At 39.3% G+C, this 23,459-nt stretch overlaps 1 protein-coding gene across 4 annotated transcripts in view; it reads right to left on the bottom strand.

Moving 5' to 3' along the window:
• The window catches only part of PDE4D (phosphodiesterase 4D), a 1,572,172-nt gene that overhangs the window by 605,962 nt on the left and 942,751 nt on the right, over window positions 1-23,459 (bottom strand). Inside the window, exons 1-2 of one of the 4 annotated variants that reach the window (XM_027520405.1) lie at window positions 13,630-13,817; window positions 12,555-13,238 (exon numbers count right to left, since the gene is read on the bottom strand). The exons of the other annotated variants lie outside the window; for them this stretch is intronic. Of the exons in view, the coding sequence (XP_027376206.1) occupies window positions 12,555-12,601 (47 nt within the window). The 5' untranslated portion in view covers window positions 12,602-13,238; window positions 13,630-13,817. Of the gene's footprint in view, window positions 1-12,554; window positions 13,239-13,629; window positions 13,818-23,459 lie in introns of those variants that run through there. 4 annotated transcript variants of the gene reach the window in all.

Here is a 23,459-nt window from a genome sequence, read left to right as displayed (position 1 = left end):
ATTTCCTAGACAAGAGCAAGAGTACTGGAGTGGGGTGCCATTGCCTTCTCCGACTGGAGTGGGTAGCCATTCCAATCTCTAGTGGATCTTCCCAACCCAGGGATCAAACCTGGGTCTGCTGCATTGCAGGCTGATTCTTTACCATCTGAGCCACCAGAGTATACTTAATAAATGCCTAATAATTTGAGAAGAAAAATTTTAAAGATGGATGTATTTAAGGGTATACATACCCTTAAAAGTGAAAGAGAAGTCGCTCAGTTGTGTCCAGCTCTTTGTGACCCCATGGACTGTAGACTACGAGGTTCCTCCGTCCATGGGATTCTCCAGGCAAGAATACTGGAGTGGGTTGCTGTTTCCTTCTCCAACATGCCCTTAAAGATGGCTGTATTTCTGAGCCTTGGTGGCTCAGACAGTCAAGAATCTGCTTGCAGGAGACCTGGATTTGACCCCCAGGTTGAGTGGATCCCCTGGAAGAATGCATGGCAACCCACTCCAGTATTCTTGCCTGGAGAATCCCCATGGACAGAAGAGCCTGGCGGGCTACAGTCCACGGGGTCACCAAGAGTTGGACACAACTGAGCAACTAAGCACAAGCAAGGATATACATAAGGATATGTAGGCCAGAATAGGAAGGAAGGTAACATTAATACTAACACAAGCTGATCTGCATGCTTTAGACTAGAAAGGCAGAACCCAGTTGAGCAGGGCCTTCTCAGTATGGTGTACAATGTATGTGCTCAATTGCTCAACTGTGTCCAACTCTTTGTGATCCTGTGCTCCTCTGTCCATAGAATTTTCCAAGCAAGAATACTGGAGTGGGTTGCCATTTCCTACTCCAGGGGATCTTTCAGACCCAGGAATCAAACCTGCATTTCTTGCGCCTCCTGCATTGCAGGCAGATTCTTTACCACTGTGTCACCTGGCAAGCCTTTATGGTATACAATACAGAGTCAATACATTTTCCAGGCAAAAGAAGAGGCATGGAGGAGAGGACTATTTTGGAGCCTAGCTTGAAAGTGTAAAATGTATGAAAAGAGGAGAGAAGACCCATACATGGAGGCTTGGTTATGTCTGAGAACTGTGTCATGTACTGCAAAAAAATAATTAAAATGTAATATAAATATTATTAGTGAAGAAATGGACATATAAATAAAGATATGGACCAGCTACAGATTAATTTACACAGTATTGTCTTCCCAGAAAGAGAAAACATAGACATCTTCAAGGAAAGAAAGATTCCTGTCCATAAATTGAATAAACTGGTTACTGGTTTTAAAGAAATAATGAGTACCTTAGATAAGGAGTTGATTTGGAAGAACGGCATTTGGATTGTGTAGATAAACACGGTTCAGCAGGATGGCTGCCTCTGTAGACGTGGTTAAACTCTCTTGAGTATCAGAAACCAAGGTGCGTGGGAAGTATTTATGTTCAAGATGACAATTTTTATGGAAATTTCTAGAAGTTTTCTAAGGGTAGGTGATTTTTATTGAGGTTAGAGAGACGAGGAGAAATGCATTATTCCCCATAATTCAAACTCAGCCCAAGATGTTTTTCTAGCACAAGCTGAAGGGTTTCAAATATATGATACACAGGAAGCAGGCAGCCAGTCCTCCAAACAACCGAGAACAGAGAAGACCTAGGTTAAAAGAGGCCTGCCTCGAAACAAGCAGGTTTCCTTAGGCAACCTGGTTAGCCTTTCACAGCCTACTCTCCTGATCTGCACAGTAAAGCCAGAATTCACTGGTTCCTTATTGGGTGGCAAGTGCTCTCATTTAATCTTCAGGTCACCCAAAGAAGTGAGCACCATTTATTAAACCCACTTCACAAGGAGGAAAACTGAAACACAAAAAGAGGTTAGATAATTTACCCAAGGTTACACACCTTGGGAAGTAGGTAACATACCCTTGTCATGGATTTGGGGGAGGATTAAATGAGACACTGTATATAAAAAGTTTAATCTATACCTGGCATTAACATCTCAAATATTTATTATGTATTATATTTATTATTTTAATAGCATAAGTTCCCTTGCTTCATCTCAACACATGGCACAGTAACATCATTTAAACAAAGCAGGTTACTTAATCAAATAACTCCCAACTATATAATTTTTTGTTCATCCTTTTCTTTGCATACATTCATTAGTTGAGGAAAACTTTATAGAGTACCATCTGCCTGCAACGCAGGAGACCCCAGTTTGGTTCCTGGGTCAGGAAGATCTGCTGGAGAAAGGATAGGTTACCCGCTCCAGTATTCTTGGGCTTCCCTTGCGGCTCAGCTAGTAAAGAATCCGCCTGCAACATGGGAGACCTGGGTTTGATCCCTGGGTTGGGAAGATCCCCTGGAGAAGTGAAAGGCTACCCACTCCAGTATCCTGTCCTGGAGAATTCCATGGACTATATAGTTCATGGGGTCGCAAAGAGTCAGACACGACTGAGCAACTTTCACTTTCACCTGTGGGTGGTAGTACTGGGTGGTAGTACTGTGCCAGAGCTCAGGATAGAAAGAACAGATGGCTACTATCATGAAGAGAAGGGGACGTGATCTGTTACCATGAAGTCTCACAGGTTAGCTTGGTCACAGAAAGGTCCTGGAAGCAAGATTTGCAGGAAGGCCTGGCCAAATGTTATCCGTCTTTAAAATGGTGACATCCTGATCCACCAGAACATTTTACTTTCTCAAAACTAAACTTGCCTGGATTACTTTCTAGAAAATGTGATTTTTTTCCAATTGTTTTTTTTTTTTTTTTTTTTTTCTTTTATAACTCAATTCCCAAGACTCCGATGCCATACTTCATGATGTATAAGAGGTCTCTTCTACTACTCTTGGTGACCCTGGGGTCTTGCCAGTTTGCCCGCTATCAACTTGCCAAAGTTTCTTCTCTAAAGCATCAACAGCTGCTCCATCACATTGCCAATCTGTTTTAAATGCACTAAGTAAGCACTCATACACAAAGAAACTCAAAACTACGTATCTGATACTGAGAACTTCACTCCATGTTATTTCTTAGACTAGACGGACGCTGGATGAACAAGGATAAGCTTGAGAACATCGACCAAGAGAAGAGTTGGAAATATAATGGACACAAAAATGGTACATAAGACATATTTTCTCAATTACTGGTGATCTGGACTTCCCCCGTTGCCCAGTATAAGAGCCTGTGCTTTCACTACAGAGGCCATGGGTTCCATCCCTGGGTGAGCAAGTTCCTCATGTTGCACAGAGTGGCTAATTACTGGTGATATCAGCACTAATAAACATAAAGTTGCCATCTTACCCGTGAAGAAGGCTGCTATTTAAAAGTTTCATGTAGAAGGAATTAAGCCAAATACCTAAGGCTGAGAGACTAAGGATTTTCCGCAGGAGGGGCTTTTTTTTTTTTTTTTTGAGAAAAACATCAGACTTCAGCCCTAGAGTAGATTATGGATCAATGCATATTTCACAGTATTCCATTTAACTGAAGGACAGTTATACAAGCCAGAAATGAGTAAACTGATCAGGCAATTTTTAGAACAGTAGGTATTTTTTATGTGTATTCAGTTCAATGCCCTCATCTTCAGATTTAAGAAAAACATGAACTAAAAGGGAGGGCATAATGAAGTTTCCTTATAAGTGACTAGGACTGCTCAGGACCTTATTTAGAGCTTTGGAGCTGAAGCAAAATACCCACAAAAAAGCCCTATACAAAATATTTGTGAGCACTGGAAACCAAGGATATTAAAGAAGAAATTCTGCTAAGCTGGGAGAAAGTTCTAGTAATGAGAAGAGATAAAAGGAATTCATAATATCTCCCAAACGCATCGTACATGATAGGGTTTATAATTATGATCTAAATATATTATAAGATTACTTAAAATGTTCCCTCAATTTACATCTTATATTTGTCATTCCCCCCCTCCCCATACCTCATGGAAACATAAAAGAGAATTTAAACTTATAAATATTTAAAGTAGGCTATACTGGTTCTGGCTAAAGTCATATGATGTTTTGTTGCTTTCAGTAAGCTTCTCAGAGACTGGTGACACTTTCAAGTCAACTTCAGAAGGATTTTGAAGAAATCTTTGTAAAAGCAGGCTGCATCTGTATGGATGTGTGACATTACAACATAAACCACAGACAGGTAGGCTCCTAGTAAAAAGTGAGCAAAGTTGAATCATTTTGCCTTTTCTTCCCACTGTGATTCTTATTCATTTGAAGATAAAATTCAAGGTGCAAATCTTAGAACTTCTGTTTGTCACCCCACAGTTATTTCCAGGTAGCTCAGAAAATCTCACAGTCCTAAATCAGGTCATGAAACTGGAACTACAGTCTAGTTAACATGTTCATAATACAGCTTCCACCACTACCAAGGCAAAGACAACAATGATAAAGTCAGTTCCGCAGTCTTTGGAATTCCCAAAACACAGTCAACAGGAGAAATGCTAATTACAAAACAGTTTCTAATTTAGTAATTAAGGATTGCTTCATTTCTGTCACACAGCTGTCCCTTTTCTTAACATAATACTTTATGTGAGTAATTTTCAAAGCAGAGTAAAACATCCTTCATCGACTCCACATATTCATTTAGCATCATCAACTCTTTCCAATTCACTGGACACTCTGATTCTTCCTCCTTCAGAAGCCTTTCCAATTCCCACAGAAACTGTCCAGTAACTTGACTCAGCTCCTTCACCTCCCTTTTCACGGCCTTCCTCTGAGATCTTATTCTGATCTTGAACTCTGCCTCCCAAAGAAAACAGAAGGCATGAGACCAAACCGCCTTGTGTTCCCCTTCTAACTTCCTAATCTCTACAAGATTGGCTCCATCCTCCTTCACCCCCCTCCTTACTTGGGGGAAGCAATGTCCTTCATGCAGTCTTCAAATCCTATCTCTAGCTACTTCCTTTGGGGTACACTCCCTGATGCTTAAAATTATTTGGTGTTCTTCACTAACTGCTGGGTTTCCTCCCTTCCCTTCTCTCTCCCCATTTTTGTGTCTTTCTTGTCCAAAATTTTGAAAGTAGTCTGCACTAGTTTTCTGCGCTTTTATAACCCCCTGAACTAGAACACTCCCCAACTTAAACTACTCTCCAAGGTGTTGCCAATAACTACTAACTCTTGAAGCCATCAGACATACTTTGAGTCCCTCATTTCTAGACTTTTCAAAAGTATTTAGACCAGCCAGTTAAGGTGTTTCTTCCTTTAAACTCCCATAATATTCTGTACATTCCTGTATTAACGTGCTCCCCACCATTCTGCAGTCATTTGTTTCTGCGGATGTTCTCCTCACTCGTCTGTGAGTATCTTCAGGGCAGAACTGTTACCATATTTATCTGGGCATCCCCTGTGTGCAAATAGATCAGCATGTTCTAATCCACGTGTTCTAATCCAATTCACTAAGAATGGCATTTCAACAGCTATATTGTGATTAAAATGTTTCTTTGGCTGTTTTGCACTAGCTCTGATTGTAGAAAATGTTAATATTTTTTACCTGTGCAAAAAAATTTTTTTCCTAAAGACCTGTAATTAGAATATGTCAAAGAAAGTAATAATGATGGAAGCAAAACCCAAAGCTTGTATGATTTTTATTGGCAGCAAAGTACTCTCATCTGATTGGCACATCTGCTTTTGAGGTAGTGGTGTAACTCAGGTCAAAGGAGGGCCAGAGCTGTGCCATGGGCAAAGGAAGGGCTGCCTGTGGCTTTGCACAGAAGCTCTATCCATTCACCAAGTTCCACAGTCTGCAGTTCTAATTCACCTGCCTAATATGTGATATGTGGGGCACCTCTCCTAATACACCTGCCCAGAGAAGCACCTTTCCCTAACTCACAGAAAAAAAATCCCATAGGACAAGAGTGGCCCTGGGAACAAGGGTCACTTCAAATTCCTTGTAAAATTTTGAGAAAACACAAAAAGATCTGCTGACATGGCTGAAGTACAGGTCATAGTCTGAACATGAATAGGAAGGGTTTCTCAGAGAAAGGTCTTTGATATTCACTGGGCACTCAGTGTACTTCCCCAGCTTGCTAACTAACAGGGAATCTGCTTATTTTCTCTGGTGATATCGCTAAGCTATTTTCCAAAAGGTCCACAGACAGGCGTCTGCCACAGAACAATATGGTCAATCAAAAGACACTGGGTTTTCAAATGAGGCCGGAACTGTTTTTCAGTGGGTCAGCTTCCCTAAGCAATAGACATGTGACTTGGAGCAAGTTCTTTCCCCTCTGCGGGCCTTACTTTCCTCATCTGCCAACAGGGGTTCAAATAAGACCCACCTCTGAAAGTTACCGTTGCCATTAACGGATGTAATTTATGTGAAAACATGTGGCCTGGGTTCAAACAGTGCTGATCTCATCCATTAAATGTTTAGTGGTTATATTTGTTATGTATAGCTAACAAATTCACCCAAGAGACTTTAGCGTGTCATTGTTTAACAGTCTAATAAATTATTTTTACCAATGTGCTATGAAAGTTCCTTTAATGGCCTACTCTTCAAAATGAAGCTGGTAAATAGCCACTGAATTGTTTTCAACAGGTGGTGAAGAGCTCTGAGAGCTTTCACAAGGTCACACAAAGCGGCAACACCAGCGTTAGAAACCTGGAAAGGTTTGGTTTTTTACTATCTTTCCCCAGCCAATAATCTACCATATAGAATCTGGATGATCCATCTTTGAAACCAAACATTTATCCTCAAATTTTACACAGTATAGTTTCCAGGTGAAATATATATCCTTGGGAATGTTTATAGGCTGGTACTTCTGTAACAACTAGAAACACCATTCTAGTTGAGCGCACGTGCCTGAGTACACGCTCAGTTGCTTCAGCTGTGCCCAACTCTTTGTGACCCTATGGACTATATGCCTCCAGGCTCCTCTGTCCATGGAATTCTCAAGGCAAGAATACCGGAGTGTGTTGCTGTGCCCTCCTTCGGGGGATCTTTCTGACCCAGGGATCTAACCTGCTTCTCTTGAGTCTCCTGAAGTGGCAGGTGGGTTCTTTACCACTAGTGCCTTCTGGGAAGCCCATCTAACAGTCCACTGAGTGGTAAATAGTTATAGAAATTAACTTTGGCCTGGTGATATTTTGGAGCTATTGTGAAAAAAAAAAAAAGGCAGAATGACTCTATAGTTAGGGTATCTATGAGCACAAATATCTGTGGAGTGTGATTGAAGGAGGAGAGGAAGAGAGGAAGTGTGACTATTGTTCAAAAAAGAAAGAAAGAAAGAAACTGCTAGCCTGAGGCAAGTGGGAAACTGGTTGTTAAGTTCCCTCCTTGGGATCTTCCTCTTGGAATTCTAAACTGTTTTCCTTTTTCCCTTCCTTGCTGTTTTTCTTGGAACCTGAATACAGTAGCATTAGTGGGAGTAACTCAGTAACAGTCAGCTAAAGTGAGTGCAGAAACAAAGGGGTGGAAAGTGAACAATTTAATAGAAACAAAACATCCCAAATCCATAGCTAAGCATTTTCACGTGATGGAGAACACTTTCTCCCTTTTTTCTTATGTAGGCATTGTCTGACTGCTCCCTGTCTTGGGCCACCCACTCAGCCCAGTGAGGAGGTAACCTGTCAGCGTGTAAAGTACACAAATTATGTTGCTGCTGCTGCTGCTGCTAAGTCACTTCAGTCGTGTCCCCACAGACGGCAACCCACCAGGCTCCCCTGTCCCTGGGATTCTCCAGGCAAGAACACTGGAGTGGGTTGCCATTTCCTTCTCCAATGCAGGAAAGGGAAAAGTGAAAGTGAAGTCCCTCAGTCGTGTCAGACTCCTAGCGACCCCATGGACTGCAGCCCACCAAGCTCCTCCGTCCATGGGATTTTCCACAGCGGAAAGTCTGTTGCAATTGAAAATTATGTTTCATTGTCCTAAGTTGTGGGCACACTGATACTGCTAATGGCAACTTTTCTCCTCTATCACACCATTGCTTAATCAAATTTTTACAAAATTTTAAAGAATGAATTTTCATTTGCATGTTTAAATTAGAAGGTGTTACTAACAGAAATTAAGAAGACCATAAGCTAAAGGCACTAAAAGAGAGTAAAACAGAAAGCCAAGAGAAAAAATTAGATGTTTAATGGGATCAGTACTTCATCTAAAGGAAAATCTTTGCTATGTTGTATCTAAACACGAACTTATGCTTTAAACAATGGCTGACTTTACCACTGAGCCCCAGGGATTTGTGAACACGATGAGCTTGTATAATTACAAGCTAGAGCTAAACTTTACTGGTCACAAGTGCTCACAAACAAATTGTATGTGGATTCTGGAATTTCTGGGTAGTTCTGTCACTCAGAGGAAGAGATGCTACTAAAGCAAGGTCAGCCATGACCTGAAATCTCATTAGAAGACAAGCAGACACTGGCAGAATTTTACGTTGACTAAAATGAGCAGAGCTCTGTTATCTTGCAGACTTAATCCATTTTGTCCTTCAAAGCATACAGTCATCAAACACAATGTTTCTCCCACCCACTAAAACTCTCATAAGACAAGTGAGACTGTTACATGTGGTGAGTAAAACCTAAACTCTAGGAAACACAATTCTGGGTTGAGTTTCTATAGTTTTGACATATGAAGAGAAGAAAAACTTCAAAGATGTGATTTTAACAGTCTAGATAAGAAGGACCATACTTTCATTAAGAAGCAGGCCATCTTGCCTTTCTCTGATTATTTACACATTGAATTTACTGTTGAAATTTTATATATACACATATATATGCATATATACATAAATGCACACACTATTATGGATATATTGATTTATATCTTGCTTCATTCAGTAAATGAATTAAGTCAAAGAAAACAAAATAAAATGAGTTAGTACGTGAGGTGAACTCTTGCTTTACTAAGGAACAACCAAATCGTGACCCACTAGATTAAATCTTACTAGGAACCCAGAAAGGGCAAGTCCAATGAAAGGATGTGAGGGCCTAAAAAAGGAAAAATAAGCCTCAGGGTTGAGTCAAAGTGCTATAATCACCCCATGTTGCCTCTTGATCAAAGTGAGGTCTCAACATCATAAAAAGAGTTTGGTAAAAATACTTAAATGTGTGGACTTTAAAAAATAAAATTCTAAACCTCAATTAGTCACCCACCATCCACAGTCACTGGTCCCAAATTTCCCAAGGCTTCCTCAAAGGAGCCCACAGAGCAGTACGGAACCACCTTCCCTGGCAGGGGCCCTTGGCTTCTACCTCCCTCTGTCTTCTGAGTCTTCTGAGTTCATCATAAGAAGGATGCCAAGGTATTTCAATAAAATGCCCTCCTAATTGTTATATATGTAAAATTCAATTGCATGCAAGATGGGCCTGGCATTTCTGGCATGAAATTCCAGAGCATTTATAAATCAGATTATGCAAATTTGTTATGTATTTTTAAATAAAGCAAAAAGCTACAAGCACATGCTAGGCACACCATGTTACGTCCCTCTTACTGGACCCCTGCATAATGGTTCTGTGCCTGGTGTTTCTCAAAAGTCCTCTTTGTTGCTACAAGATGAAATTTAAATTCCTAGAAAGCTGACTGACATTTCTCTTCTTTCAGCTATGCAAGAAGGCCCATTTCTGAATTGTTAGGCTACCACTATATTCTCACAACTAGCCAGAATAAAAAAATAAGGGCTAACTATATAGTACGTATTTACAGAGTGAGATGAACCCTTATCTTTGTTTGGTTTGGCACTAAAAAGGTTGAAAAGTGTAATGGAAAGAAGCCTTAGCAATAAAATCCTCCAGCAAGTTTTTCTAATGCAGATTTAAACAGGGAAAGCACATTCTTCTTACCACTCTCTTAGCTCTCAAAGGGTAGTGTTCTATTAAGACAAGTAGTAAGACCACTTATTAACTTTAACTTGTCACCAATAAACTAAGAATTTGTCATACTGTTGCTCAACCATCAACATACCAGCCCCGGGGCAGGAGGATGAGAATCCGAGAAGGAACTCTACACTAGGCTTCTACTGGAACCATTACCTCTGATGAACTTTTGAAGACTCTTAGACCTCTTTCATCTCAAATTTCCCTCCTTGCTCCTTCAAAAAGTAGAAGAGAAATAAGTGTGCATCTCTATACCCTGCCCATCCAAAGGGTTTAGAGCCTTCATAGAGATTAGATTGTGAAACCCAAGGCACACATCTCCTTTAAAATGTTTATTATTCCCAGGCATTGAGCTGTTGCCAACTTCTGATCTGCCCTCTTTGTGGGGGGGAAAAAAAAAAGACCTGCGTAGGAGAATGAGGAAAAAGATTTGGAGATGCAAAGCAGAACAACTTGGCAAATCCTTTCTTCTTAGCAGGACCATTCATGAGCATAGAATTCAATCCAACAGGACTCTTACAGCAGGACAAAGAGAAAGAAGGTTTTCTGTCAAGAAACCTAGAATCCTAGAAACCTAGAAATCTCTTACCATGGTATTAAGAGGTGAGGTTATAAATAAGAAAGAAACAACAACTGGGGAAGTTGAGACCAAGCACACCATTAATTTGGTCACCTGGAAAAAGTCACCACCTTCTTCCTTTGAGTTCAATATCTTATTAATGAATCCTTCTAAAGGGCCCAAGCAAGAATAGGTACACAGAACACTAACACTCCACAGTGGCTCTGTTTGGCCACGACATTAACAAATTGGCACGTCATGCAGTGAAATGTATGAAGGGTTACCTAGCTTCAGGCACAAAAGAAAACCACCAAGGCTCTCAACTTCTGCATTCAGTTTTCAAACATATATGTTACAGGTTTATAGGAGCATGAATAAGCACATTTGCATTCTTTCAAAACCTACAGGGTTGAATAGTTCGATTCTTTCCAGTCAAAAGCAGAGGTGAGGTAAATGCAGCAACAATAAAATAAAATAAAAGGTGGTTATAATGTGAGGCATTCAAAGAGTAAATTGCATCCTTCCTATTACAACATAAACAAACAGACCCAAACAGCAAAGCTTAGGCAGAACAAAAACTTGCTTTACAGCAAAGTACACTTTATAGAAATGAGAATGCTAATTTTATTTTCCCCTAAACGAATCTTAATAGGTACAAAATTAACCCGGAAGGAAGGCATAAGGAATTGTTGAAAAAATATCTGACAAATGCCTACTACGTGCCAGGGATTGTTTCCAGGACCTTTTCAATCTTAGGGTTTAAGACTACCTATCTGACTGTACTGGTAAGAATGACAAAGACCTCATTGCTGTGTCCGACCCTCACCATCAGGACAAGCAAGGCGAAAGCACCGAAGCTCCCGAGTCGGGAACTCTGATGATGCACTTGGAAGTGGGCCACTGAGGTTTGCAGGCATGTCACCCAGGCTCCTTCCCAGCACATTACGGCCTGGGACAGTGGCTCCGGATGGCAGAGAAGGAAGATACGCCACAGTGTCGATTCTGGATCCATCTGATACTGACAGAAAATGAGTCCTGCCCAGTGACAGAGGATGTCACTCACCCTTCTCTGTAACTGATTTTCAGCTAACAAGCTGAAACGTCTGTAATAAACCAGTAGGGGATTTTGGTGGAGTTTCAAAATATCAAGATGCTTTCATTTGAGACACTGTCATAAAAGTAACTAGAAAACCCTCAGAAACCTGTATTTTGATGAATATCACTTATTCTAAGGCCAGCCAGAAAATATACCCGAGAAATATACTTTCAAAATGAGATACATTGCAGTATGCAAACCAAACTATATTAGTAAGCCACAAAACCTGAAAATGTACCTTTACCATACATTCACAAAGTCTCTGCTATGAGAAATTGAATTCAGTCAACCCTAAAGGTGTGGTGAAAACAAGCAATTTTTAAATAGTGAGCTTTGCCCTTATACTACCCTCAGCAACTAGTTCCTAGAAACGTTTAATCATAAACTCTAACAAGAAATGGTACATGATGTCACATGCCCATGGACCTTAATTCATTACGTTGAATTGGTCATGAATACATGACCAAATATCATTGCACTAAGCAAGTTCCATGAGAGTCCGAGCATCTCATGATTCATCTGTTAGAATTCTATGAAATTGGCTCATTCTGGTAGAAATATTTCTTGAATAGTTAAAATATTCCTTAAATCTCAGGCACCAACATATCTTAACATCATTTTAAAATTGAGTCAGCATTCTAAGTTTTCCCTTAAACCTTCTTTTGGAAATTTTCAAAGACCTAACACCAAGCAAATTGACATGAGATGCCTGTGTGTGTGTGTCCTTCCCCAGGGAATTTTCAAATTAAAAAAAAAGACAAAAGTGTAAATACCAAATCCTAAACTTCCTTTTTCCTTTTACTTATTAATTAAATAGTTGCCATTCTCAAAGTTGTTGTGGCTTTTTTTTTTTTTTTTTTGGTCTCTCTATGAAATTTCAGCACTTGTCAATGTCCTCATACCTGACTTATTTGGAATGCTTTTATATTAACAAGTAATTTGTTATTGCATAACCAATACTTTCTCAGAAATATTTGTTTTTAAACATGTTTTACTTTTCATCCTCATGTGAGACTGATATTCTTGTTCAAGACAAATCCACCTCTGGTACCTGTCATGGAATTTTATAATTCTGAGTATTACCAACTGAAGGGGATATTGATTACTCACCATATCCAGGAATGCCTTCTAAAGGGGAAATTGTTCACATGCATCATGTTGGCAGATCTTCCGTCATTAATATTTTCCTTGTCTTGTATGTTACATGTAGTGATTTTCAAAGATGAATTCCAACTCTCCTGTTTGAGCAGCTATCATGGGCAATTATTGCAACAAGTACTGAATTCCAAAAAAATCCCCCCCAAAAAACAAAGAGCAACAACAAAAGCCCTTCCAGGGTTTGAAGAAAGAAACATCACAGAGCACTGCAGGCATGGGTCCACCCATTTAGGTTCCAGTAGTTTAGTCAACTTACTAAAATAACCAGTTCAATCGCTAATCCTAAATGGTGGCAAATATTGTCCCAGTAAAATCCAAGTGCCTGGAGTGGAATTAATGCATCTTTGCAGGAAGGACTCTGGAATGTGGGAAAAAAGGAGTCAAAAGACAGTTTCTTGTTATCCTTGTTAAAGAAGTGTTAGAAGGGAAATGGAAAACTTCAGGTTGCTTGGCCATGCTGTCCTTTAGAAATGAATATTGCTTTTTCTTCTTTCTGAGGCACATATTCATGTGTGGTCACTTTAACGCAGTGCTGCCTTCTGAGACGTGTCGGACAAAGACCTGGGCAGAGGGGCTAGCAACCATGTATAACCAAAAGCCAACTTCTCTCCCCCTCTCAGAATGGCTGGTTTTCAACTGCAAAAGTAGGAAGGCAAGGATCACCAGGAGCTCCCATCATGACTTCAGAAGGTGCTGTTAGGAGAACATTCATTTCTGCTGCCAAGCCCCATAATAAGGCTGCCTGCTCTCTTTCAGTCAAATGACTAAGCTATTGATCCTCTCCCTGCAGAAACCCCTCTAATTTGTTGTTATCAAACCCATGTGCGGGCTTTTCATATTTTGTCTTGGAAAGAAAATGAATTTTCACAGCTGCAACTCAGACGTTGTCTAAGAATTTCTAACCCCCCCGCTGTCTTTCTCCTCTCTTCTCTCTCTTTTTTACCCCCAAATCAATTTCCCAGTAGGTGTCATTTACTCGGATGCTCTGACAGCTTCTGAAAGATTCTCACGCCCGAGCTATACAGACCTTGCATGCTTTTAAAACACAATGGCAACAGGCTCCCACTGGGGTCCCCCAGCGCCGAATTTCCAGCAGAACCTTTGGAATCGTCGCAGCCGCCTCGTCTGCCCCGGGCTGTGCCCGCCAGCCGGCTCTGAACAGCTCAGGACACTTGCAGGCTCCGTGGTACTGTACATTAACTCTGCAGCAGCCCGCTCGGCTGCAGAGGCTGCCGCCCGGCCGGGGATGTGCTGGCGTCAAGGGGGCCCTCTAGGTGGGCTCCCAGACACTGCAGCGCGCCGCGCTCACCTCCCAGGAAGAGCCGGCCAAAAGGGTTAAAGGCACAGCTCACCCCGAAAGGGCAGATTTCTCCTTTCAGTACGTGATCACCAGGTGAGACCAGCTAAGCAGCGAGAAACCTGTAAATAACCTCCCAGGGAAAAGACACCTTGAACAAATAGATACTAAGGAGGGAGGCTTTTTGTCAGCTGGGTGGTGTGTTTTTTTTTTTTTTCCCCTCTCGTACCCAATGAAGAGAAAGGGAATAAAGAAGTCCACAGAGAGAATGTGCAAATGACAGGGTTTGGTCACTTCGACTCTCTTGTTTTTAATACACACACACGCTGGGGAGGGGGCGCCTGGCTAACTTGATGGTTCTGTAACCATTTAGCGACAGGGGACCACCGGTCTTTTTTGGACAGGAAATCCTGTGGAAGCCAGTCCTGCGGAAGTCGGTTAGACTTGACTTGCAATTGCGCATGCCATAAAGCTGCTTGCTTGATTAGGGGGTGTGTGGATTTGAGAAGTGCTGAGATAAAGCCTTGCCATGCCTACTGGAGCTGTTCTGCATTTCCTCAAGCTTCCCTCTTTGTTGCAAAAATTCTGTTCAACAATCCCCTGAAAGCACCCCATCGCTGTTGATGCCATTTTGGAGCAAGAATAAAATAGTAAACTCTTGTAATAGTAGGTTGGCACTTAAATGGTGTTACTCGGAAATCAGGAGGAGAATGGACTTTACAGTAGCAGTGTACTCAATATTAATGTATCACTTTTAACTTAGTATTTAAAAAGGCTGTTATGCAATTACTTAATATTAATGGAATACTGGCAACATTTAATACATCAGGCTATTATCTTCAGTTAGGATTTCCCCAGTGAGGCCCTGTCATAGCAAAAAACATTACAGAGACTTGGGGGAGGGGGGGCAGTGGCATTGCCCACAAATTTAAAACCAGGTATAAAGAAATTTAGTCTTGAAAACTGCCATGATTTGGGGAGTTTTCATCTTGATCAAACGATGATTCTGATGAAAGTACTACTGGGAGGAGGAAGAATTGAGTGATTTATTTAAAAGCAGTTTGAACTTGTAGGTTCAGAAAGATGGTACCACAGCTGAAAAGAAACTTGAGAATATTTCTTGGGATTTCCTGTAGCCTAGGCTGTATCCTCATGACCTCCTTTTTCTAAAGGGAATAAATTCCACAATGCCATTTGTGATGGGAACCAGAAGATTTCAGTCTGAATTGTTTTTAACAAGCTTTGAATGTTTGAACCAAGCATCGCTGAGTAATTCAAAATTTGTTATTTATATGAGATATTTAAATATTGTTTTTTAAGAGTAAGGAACACTTACAATGTCCCTGCCTCTGTACTAAGTGCTTTACAATATTATCTCATTTAATCCTCACAACAACACTATTAGGGACGGACTATTACTAGCCCTGTTCTACAGAAGAAGAAATAGTGGCACTCTTAATAGTAAGCAGTTTGCTCAAGGCCAAGTAAGAGTTACAATCTGAATCAAGAAAAGTCTGCCTCCGAAGCCTGCACTCATTACCACTGTATCTTGGTGCCTTTGTAGAGAAGAATACCACCATGCATTAATGCAATGTTTTCTAAAAACTTATGTTTACAGGTACTATTTTAGCCTCATGGAATTATTCTGAGGAAAGTACGACATTTATTATGTCAGCTTTGGAGCTGAATCTCCAAAATGATAGCATTTGTTCATCATCATACATCATGTTAGTAGAAGATCTGGAAGAAAATTCAGATTATTTGATGATTATTTGACAGGTTAGTGTTCTTTGAGGATGGTGATAATAGAATAATGGATATTAACCTACTACAAAACCAATACTTAGTCCTCACACATATAAAAAGGCCTCAATAGAAAGTAGCAAATAAATACCTTTTTAAATGATGTAGAAATTTATTTTCCCTTGTAATAGGCATTTATTTGAAATTTCCATTTTTTTCAAAGTTCATTCTACCCTACTCTGTTTGTATGTGAAAGTGATAGCCATGGATGAAATAACACTCAAAATATCTCTCTCTCAATTACCACACAGTTTAACATTCAGTACTTGTTAGCTATGTTTCCATTTGTGGACAAATAATAAATCACTTTAAAAATTAAAAAAAAAAAAAAACTAAGCAATTTAGTCATCAGATTACTAGAGGAAATGTAAATTTAAAATATATTTAAACCAAGGGGAGATTTCAACTGAATATTTTTAGGTAAACTTTTCTTGGCTTTTTATTTCTATTTTTATAAGACACATCTGTCTAGAATAAGGTAACACATTAGAATGAAAGAACACAAAAGTGAGAAGCTATGACAAATAGTAGAAAAGCCAAATTTCTGCTTGAGGGATAAGAAAGAAAAAATATGATTTATCAGCTCAGGGAACCAAGGACTACCCATTAATAAACAATCTTAAACTGAGTATTTTGAAAACTCCAAGCAACAAACATATATTAAAAATAGACTTGCTTAGAGAATAGAAATAGCTGATGTCTAGCATTTTTATCCCATGTATATTACAAACAGGGTCTTCAGAGTTTGATCACTATTTTACAAACTGATACTTCACAAAATGTATTTAATATTTCACAAATGTGTAGTCTTCGTGAAATAACATTTAGGCAGAACTAATAGATTTGTGATTTGAAATAAAAGTTCTGAAAGATGAGTAATGTTGATGGAGAGGGGCAATACAAATCTGTTTTTTCTACTAAAAGGTAATCATCTTTTCATACAACTTCTAAGAGGTACAGGAGTACGCATAAAATACTATTTTATAGTGGATCCCAGCTCCACCATTTTAATCAATAAAAGAGCTCAAATTAATATTAGCAAGGTAACACAGATTGGCACAAACTTCCTATAGCCATGGTGTAGGCTCAGCCCTAAAGACAAAAGGCTAGTTATCGTCTCCTTTTTAAAAATTTAATACCAAGACAAGCACGAGAATATCTGGTCTTTCAAGGCTGGACTCACATTAACTATCCTCACAGGAGATTAAATTCAAAAGCTATTTTAAAAAGGATTTTTAACATTTTAAAAAGGATGCTATTTTACTGATAAAGTATAAACTACAAACCCTGAGCAAATCAGAATACTGTAACATTTTCATGAGATTGTTTACTGTACTCAGAATCAGAAGAATTAACTAGTTAGTGTCCCAGTGCTCTTCTCCTATAATTAAAGCCTCTTTCTGCCATGACTAGGGGTTATGCTTCCAAGGATGATAGTTTTCAAACTAAATTCCTAAGAGTCTTGTGGTTTCGCACAGTTGCCTCGAGCCAACTCAGGGCAAAGTGAAGGCCAGGTACCTTGTACTGTTTCATCCAGAGTTCCTTTGCTTTTACCTGTTTTATTTCTAGGTATGGTGTGAATAGGGGAGTTCTTTAAAAAATGTTCTCGAAAACATTAACAGTAGAAACACAAAATTAACACTTTTCAAACAAAATCTTATCTTTGTATTGCCAGGCTCAAGACTCCATTCTCTTCAAACCTTTTCAATTTCACAATGAGTTTAATATATGATTAAGTTATATCTTTATGCTAATATAAACAAAGCATAATAAAGACACACCCTTAGTCCAAACATTATTTCCTAAACTCTTTGGTCACTTATCTGATATGACTTAACTCATTGATTTTCCCTGAGTTTCACTTTCAGAATGAAATTTTAATTTCAAGTGTTAAGGTATGTCTTTCTATCACCATCACATTTTGCTATAGCCAACAGTTACTCTCAGTGACTGCCTCTTAAATAACTTGAGTGAAATGAAGTTAAAACTCCTCTAGATTTAGATATAGAAAAGGGTCTAAAAAGTGCTCTTTAATTAATCTTTTAAGAATACTAATTGTCAGTTCAGATAATGTAGAGAAATGTCCTGTTCTTTTGAGAGGCTTGATAACTTTTGTATAAAAATATTTACATATACAAATTTGTTGTTCAGCCGCCAGGTCATGTCTGACTCTTTGTGACCCCATGGACTGCAGCATGCCAGGCTTCCCTGTCCTTCACCATATTCCAGAGTTTGCTCAAACTCATGTCCATTGAGTAGGTGATGCCATCCAACCATCTCATCTTCTCTTGGCCCCTTCTTCTGCCCTCAGTCTTTTCCTTCATCAGGGTCTTTTCTAATGAGTTGGCTCTTCGCATCAGGTGGCCAAAGTACTGGTGCTTCAGCTTAGCATCAGTCTTTCCAGTGACTATGAAGTGAAGTGAAGTGAAGTGAAAGTCGTTCAGTTGTGTCTGACTCTTTGCAATCCCATGGACTGTAGCCTACCAGGCTCCTCTGCTCTCCAGGCAAGAATACTGGAGTGGTTTCCATTTCCTTCTCCAGGGGATCTTCCCAACTCAGGGATCGAACGCAGGTGTCCCACATTGCAGGTGGATTCTTTAACATCTGAACCACCAGGGAAGCCCAAGAATACTGGAAGCCTATCCCTTCTCCAGGGGATCTTTCTGATCCAGGAATCAAACCAGGGTCTCCTCCATTGCAGGAGGATTCTTTACCAGCTTAGTTACAAGGAAAACCCAATGAATATACAGGATTGATTTCCTTTAGGATTGACTGGTTTGATCTCCTTGCTGTCCAAGGGACTCTCACCTCTGCATAATTTTTTAAGCACATTCTCTATATTAGTAGTACGGGTATGAGTGTATCTTAGTAAATAGACAATGCAGAAGATATTCTGGGGGATATGACTTTTTCACCAAAAGCCAAAAAAGCAATATATTCTTAAATTTTTCCAATAAAATGAAATGTATGCATATTTTTTGTTTATGCTTATGTATGTATGCATGAAAGTGCCAGTGTTAGTCACTCAGTCATGTCTGACTCTTTGCAACCCCATACACTGTAGTCCATCGGGCTCCCCTGTCCATGGAATTCACCAGCAAGAACACTGGAGTGGGTAGCCATTGCCTTCTCCAGGGTTGTCTTCCCAATCCAGGCATTGATCCCAGGGCTTCTGCATTGCAGGTGGATGCTTTCCTTTCTGAGCCACCAGGGAAGTCAGTTTTGTTCTTTGTATTATATATATTGGGCTTCCCTGATGGCTCAATTGGTAAAAGAGTCAGCCTGTAATGTGGGGAACCCAGGTTCAATCCCTGGGTCAGGAAGTTCCCCTGGCAACCCACTCCAGTATTCTTGCCTGGCAAATCCCATGGACTGGAGCCTGGCAGTCTCCAGTCCACAGGGTCACAAAGAGTCGGACATGACTGAGTGACTAACACTTCATTATATATATTATCAATTAATAAGCAAGTAAGAGTGACATCCCCGTGTGTAGAATGAGACCCAAGACAACTGCCAGTCATCCCATTCCCACCCTTAGCTCCCAGTAGGAAAAGAACATTCAGACCAAATGCTCTCTCCCGCCCCCCCAACAGAAAACCAATCCCTCTGGAAAAGAACAGTGTCTTTCTCTGTGTATTTGTAACACCAAAAACGTTGTTGGCACTCAGTCAACAAATGTTAACTAATGACCATGTTGATAGTGATGGCTTCTCATTTCTGGCAAGTTCTAGCAAAGCCTGAAGGCACACTGTTCAGCACCTTTATAAGTGAAATAAGAGGAGCACTTCATGAAGACATGGTTTCAACTGCTAAGAATCAGGGAATGGGGTCATGTTTCAGCAAGTTGCTAGTTCATTCAATTTCCACATGTTCTTATGACCAAGCTTACAACCACCAACAGAAAAGTGTAAAAGAAATGCATGGAACACCTATTTTGATTACCTAAAACCAAGAGATGCTTTGATGGAAATTTTCATGATTTAACTAATATAACAAGTTACTTTGGATCATATAGCCTAAACTTAAATTTTCCCATCTTACATGTTAAACATATTCATAGGATAAAATTCTATATCATCAAACACATTTCATAATTGGGATATTTAGAAAGCTTGCTAAATTCTACTTCTAATATTTTTGAAAGCAGAAGTGTTGGAATAACTAATTTTAGGATACAAAGAAAGGACTTACTATTAATATTTATTATTCAAAAATCAAATGTGGAAAAAATCTACAACAACTTTGAAGAGCAAAAGTCGAATTTGCTCTTAGAGTCTCAAGATGTGAGCCCTTAATTTCAGTTTCTGCCTTTCACTTCTGTGTAATTTTTAACAACTCACTAAAAGTCTGTGAGATTCAATTTCCTTATTGTAATAGAAATAACAGCAAATTTACAGGTTATTATAATTTTTAAATTTGGGGGTAATTATAGAATATATTTTGTAACATGAAGAGAACGCTTTAAATGCTGCTCACATATACTTTTTAGCTTTTTCCTGGGTGGCACTAGTGGTAAAGAAATGGCCTGCTGATGCCGTAGACAATAAGAGAGGTGGATTCAATCCCTGGATTGGGAAGAGGAAGGCACGGCAGCCCACTCCAGTATTCTTGCCAGGAGAATCCCATGCACAGAGGAGTCTGGCGGGCTACAATCCACAAGACTGCAAACAGTTGGACACTACTGAAGCAACTTAGCATGACGAACTTATGCACATATTCAATCTTTAGAAAATGTAATAGAATATTCTTCACCTGGTCTGCAATTTACAAGGAGATAGTATTGGAAGTCCCTTCTGAAATGTAATTATATCTCATTTCTACCTTAAACTTTTCTAAAAGCTTTGTATCATATCAAATTTAAAGAAGTAAAAATATTTCTCATATAATACTTAAGGCCCAGCTTCAAAATATACCATGTTTCTGGGATAGTATAGATTTCTAAGAATGACTTGGAAAAACACCTGAAATATTGGTAGGTGAAAAGCTTTTAAAAAAAATCTCAACCTTTCAGAGTAATATTTTTAATATGAATTACTTAATATGAATTTAAATGTACATGTGAATATGCTGCTGCTAAGTCACTTCAGTCGTGTCCGACTCTGTGCGACCCCATAGACGGCAGCCCACCAGGCTCTGCCATCCCTGGGATTCTCCAGGCAAGAACACTGGAGTGGGTTGCCATTTCCTTCTCCAATGCAGGAAAGTGAAAAGTGAAAGTAAAGTCGCTTAGTGTGTCTGACTCTTCATGACCCCATGGACTGCAGTCTACCAGGCTCCTCCATCCATGGGATTTTCCAGGCAAGAGTACTGGAGTGGGGTGCCATTGCCTTCTCCACATGTGAATATAGATATATATATTTATGCCAATTAGAGGAAAAGAACCAGAAGGATATACACCAAATACTGGTAAACTAATTACCTCTGAGATAAGGAAGTAAAAGTAAGCCTCTTTAAAAAAGGATTTTCACCTTTTACTTTACATATTTCTGAGTTGATTAATCTTCTTAATGAGAATATTTCCAGGTATTATTATCAAAATTGAGACACCAATGAAGAGAAAAATATATATAGTACTTATTAAGGAAGGATAGTCATTTATAGTTAATATAGATACATTGGAATTTCAAAACCACATTTCTAATAATTTCAAAATCTCTGATTTGAAATATCTAACCTCAAAGCTGAACAATGAGAATTAAAATATATATTCAAGAATTCAAACACTCCACTAACATTATTAGCTCAATCAGTATCAAGCCTTAAAAAAGAAAAGAATAATTGATTTCTTATTTTTCATGTTTATATAAACACTGTAACTGGAACCAAAAGCAATGGTGATTCAGAGTTGGACCCACTGACACTGAACTATGCCTACTTACACAATGACATACCTGAGTACGTATCTTGATAACAGGATGCGCTTAGTTTACTCCAGCTCAAATATGTACGTATTTGCAAACTTGTATATTTCCTAACTTGGTCATTCTGCTCTTACTTTGTGTATGCTGGTACACTTCTTGTAAAAAAACGTAAGATAGTTACATATCTACTATAGTAACAGTATATACTATATATGTTCCCGGTCCAGGTAAATCCAAGAAATTATTTTTATCTACTTGTAGAATGACATAAGATGGACGATCTATTATTTATATTTTCAATCTAATTTATTGGTTCTTTAATATTCTGGCATCAATCACTATTGGTCCTGGGTTTAAGTGCTTTTCTAATTGCAGTTTTGGGAGGGCGTATTTTCATAGTCATTTTCATTGGAAGTTAAAAGAGGCTACATCAAAGTTCCCAAATTAGATGTCATTTAAAATCCAAAGACCTCAATTACTGTTTCCAATGCATAAATACACACACACACACACTCCCACTTACACACCACTGACAGTTAACGAAGTAAAAGCAAATATGACTATATTTACAAATTAAGGGCTTCCCCGGTGGCTCAGTGGTAAAGAATCTGCCTTTAATACAGGAGCTGCAGGAGACTTGTGTTCGATCCCTGGATCAGGTAGATCCCCTGGAGGAGGGCATGGCAACACACTCCAGTATTCTTGCCTGGAGAATCCCACAGACAGAGGTGCCTGGCCGGTAACAGTCTATGGGGTCACAAAGCATCAGACACTACTGACTGACTAAGCACAGCACAGCATAGCCAATTAACAAAGCTGGACACAACTGAAGCGATTTAGCACATTTATAATGTACATATTACATATATACATAAAGACACATAAACATGTATTATTAATTTTAATACCTTGTATTTACCCATGAGGACACTGCTATTCTATTTTTTTTCCAATTATATTTGAAATAAAGGGTTAAAGATTATAAGAGAAATTCCATCAGGACACTGGGATTTCATTGGTCTCTTTTGTCTCTGCAGTATTCTCAGTGCCTAGAATAGTGTCCGGTGTATAAGAAGTGCTCAATGAAATATTTGTTGAGTGAATGATTATCATAAATGAATCAATCAATACACCAAACATGATTATTTTTGTCTTCTGACAGTTATTTCTAAAGAGCCTTCCTTATTGACTATGCCAAAGCCTTTGACTGTGTGGATCACAATAAACTGTGAAACATTCTGAAACAGATGGGAATACCAGACCACCTGACCTGCCTCTTGAGAAACCTGTATGCAGGTCAGGAAGCAACAGTTAGAACTGGACATGGAACAACAGACTGGTTCCAAATAGGAAAAGGAGTACCTCAAGGCTGTATATTGTCACCCTGCTTATTTAACTTCTATGCAGAGTACATCATGAGAAACGCTGGGCTGGAAGAAGCACAAGCTGGAATCAAGATTGCCAGGAGAAATATCAATAACCTCAGATATGCAGATAACACCACCCTTATGGTAGAAAGTGAAGAGGAACTAAAAAGCCTCTTGATGAAAGTGAAAAAGTTGGCTTAAAGCTCAACATTCAGAACACTAAGATCTTGGCATCTGGTCCCATCACTTCATGGGAAATAGATGGAGAAACATTGGAAACAGTGTCAGACTTTATTTTTCTGGGCTTCAAAATCACTGCAGATGGTGACTACAGCCATGAAATTAGAAGACGCTTACTCCTTGGAAGAAAAGTTATGACCAACCTAGATAGCATATTCAAAAGCAGAGACATTACTTTGCCAATAAAGGTCCAGCTAGTCAAGGCTATGGTTTTTCCAGTAGTCATGTATGGATGTGAGAGTTGGACTGTGAAGAAGGCTGAGCACCGAAGAATTGATGCTTTTGAACT

This window comes from Bos indicus x Bos taurus, chromosome 20, assembly GCF_003369695.1.
Source record: "Bos indicus x Bos taurus breed Angus x Brahman F1 hybrid chromosome 20, Bos_hybrid_MaternalHap_v2.0, whole genome shotgun sequence".
In the NCBI taxonomy this organism is placed as follows: domain Eukaryota; kingdom Metazoa; phylum Chordata; class Mammalia; order Artiodactyla; family Bovidae; genus Bos; species Bos indicus x Bos taurus.
Note: the sequence above shows the minus strand (reverse complement) of the source record. Positions and strands in the feature narration are given on the sequence as shown.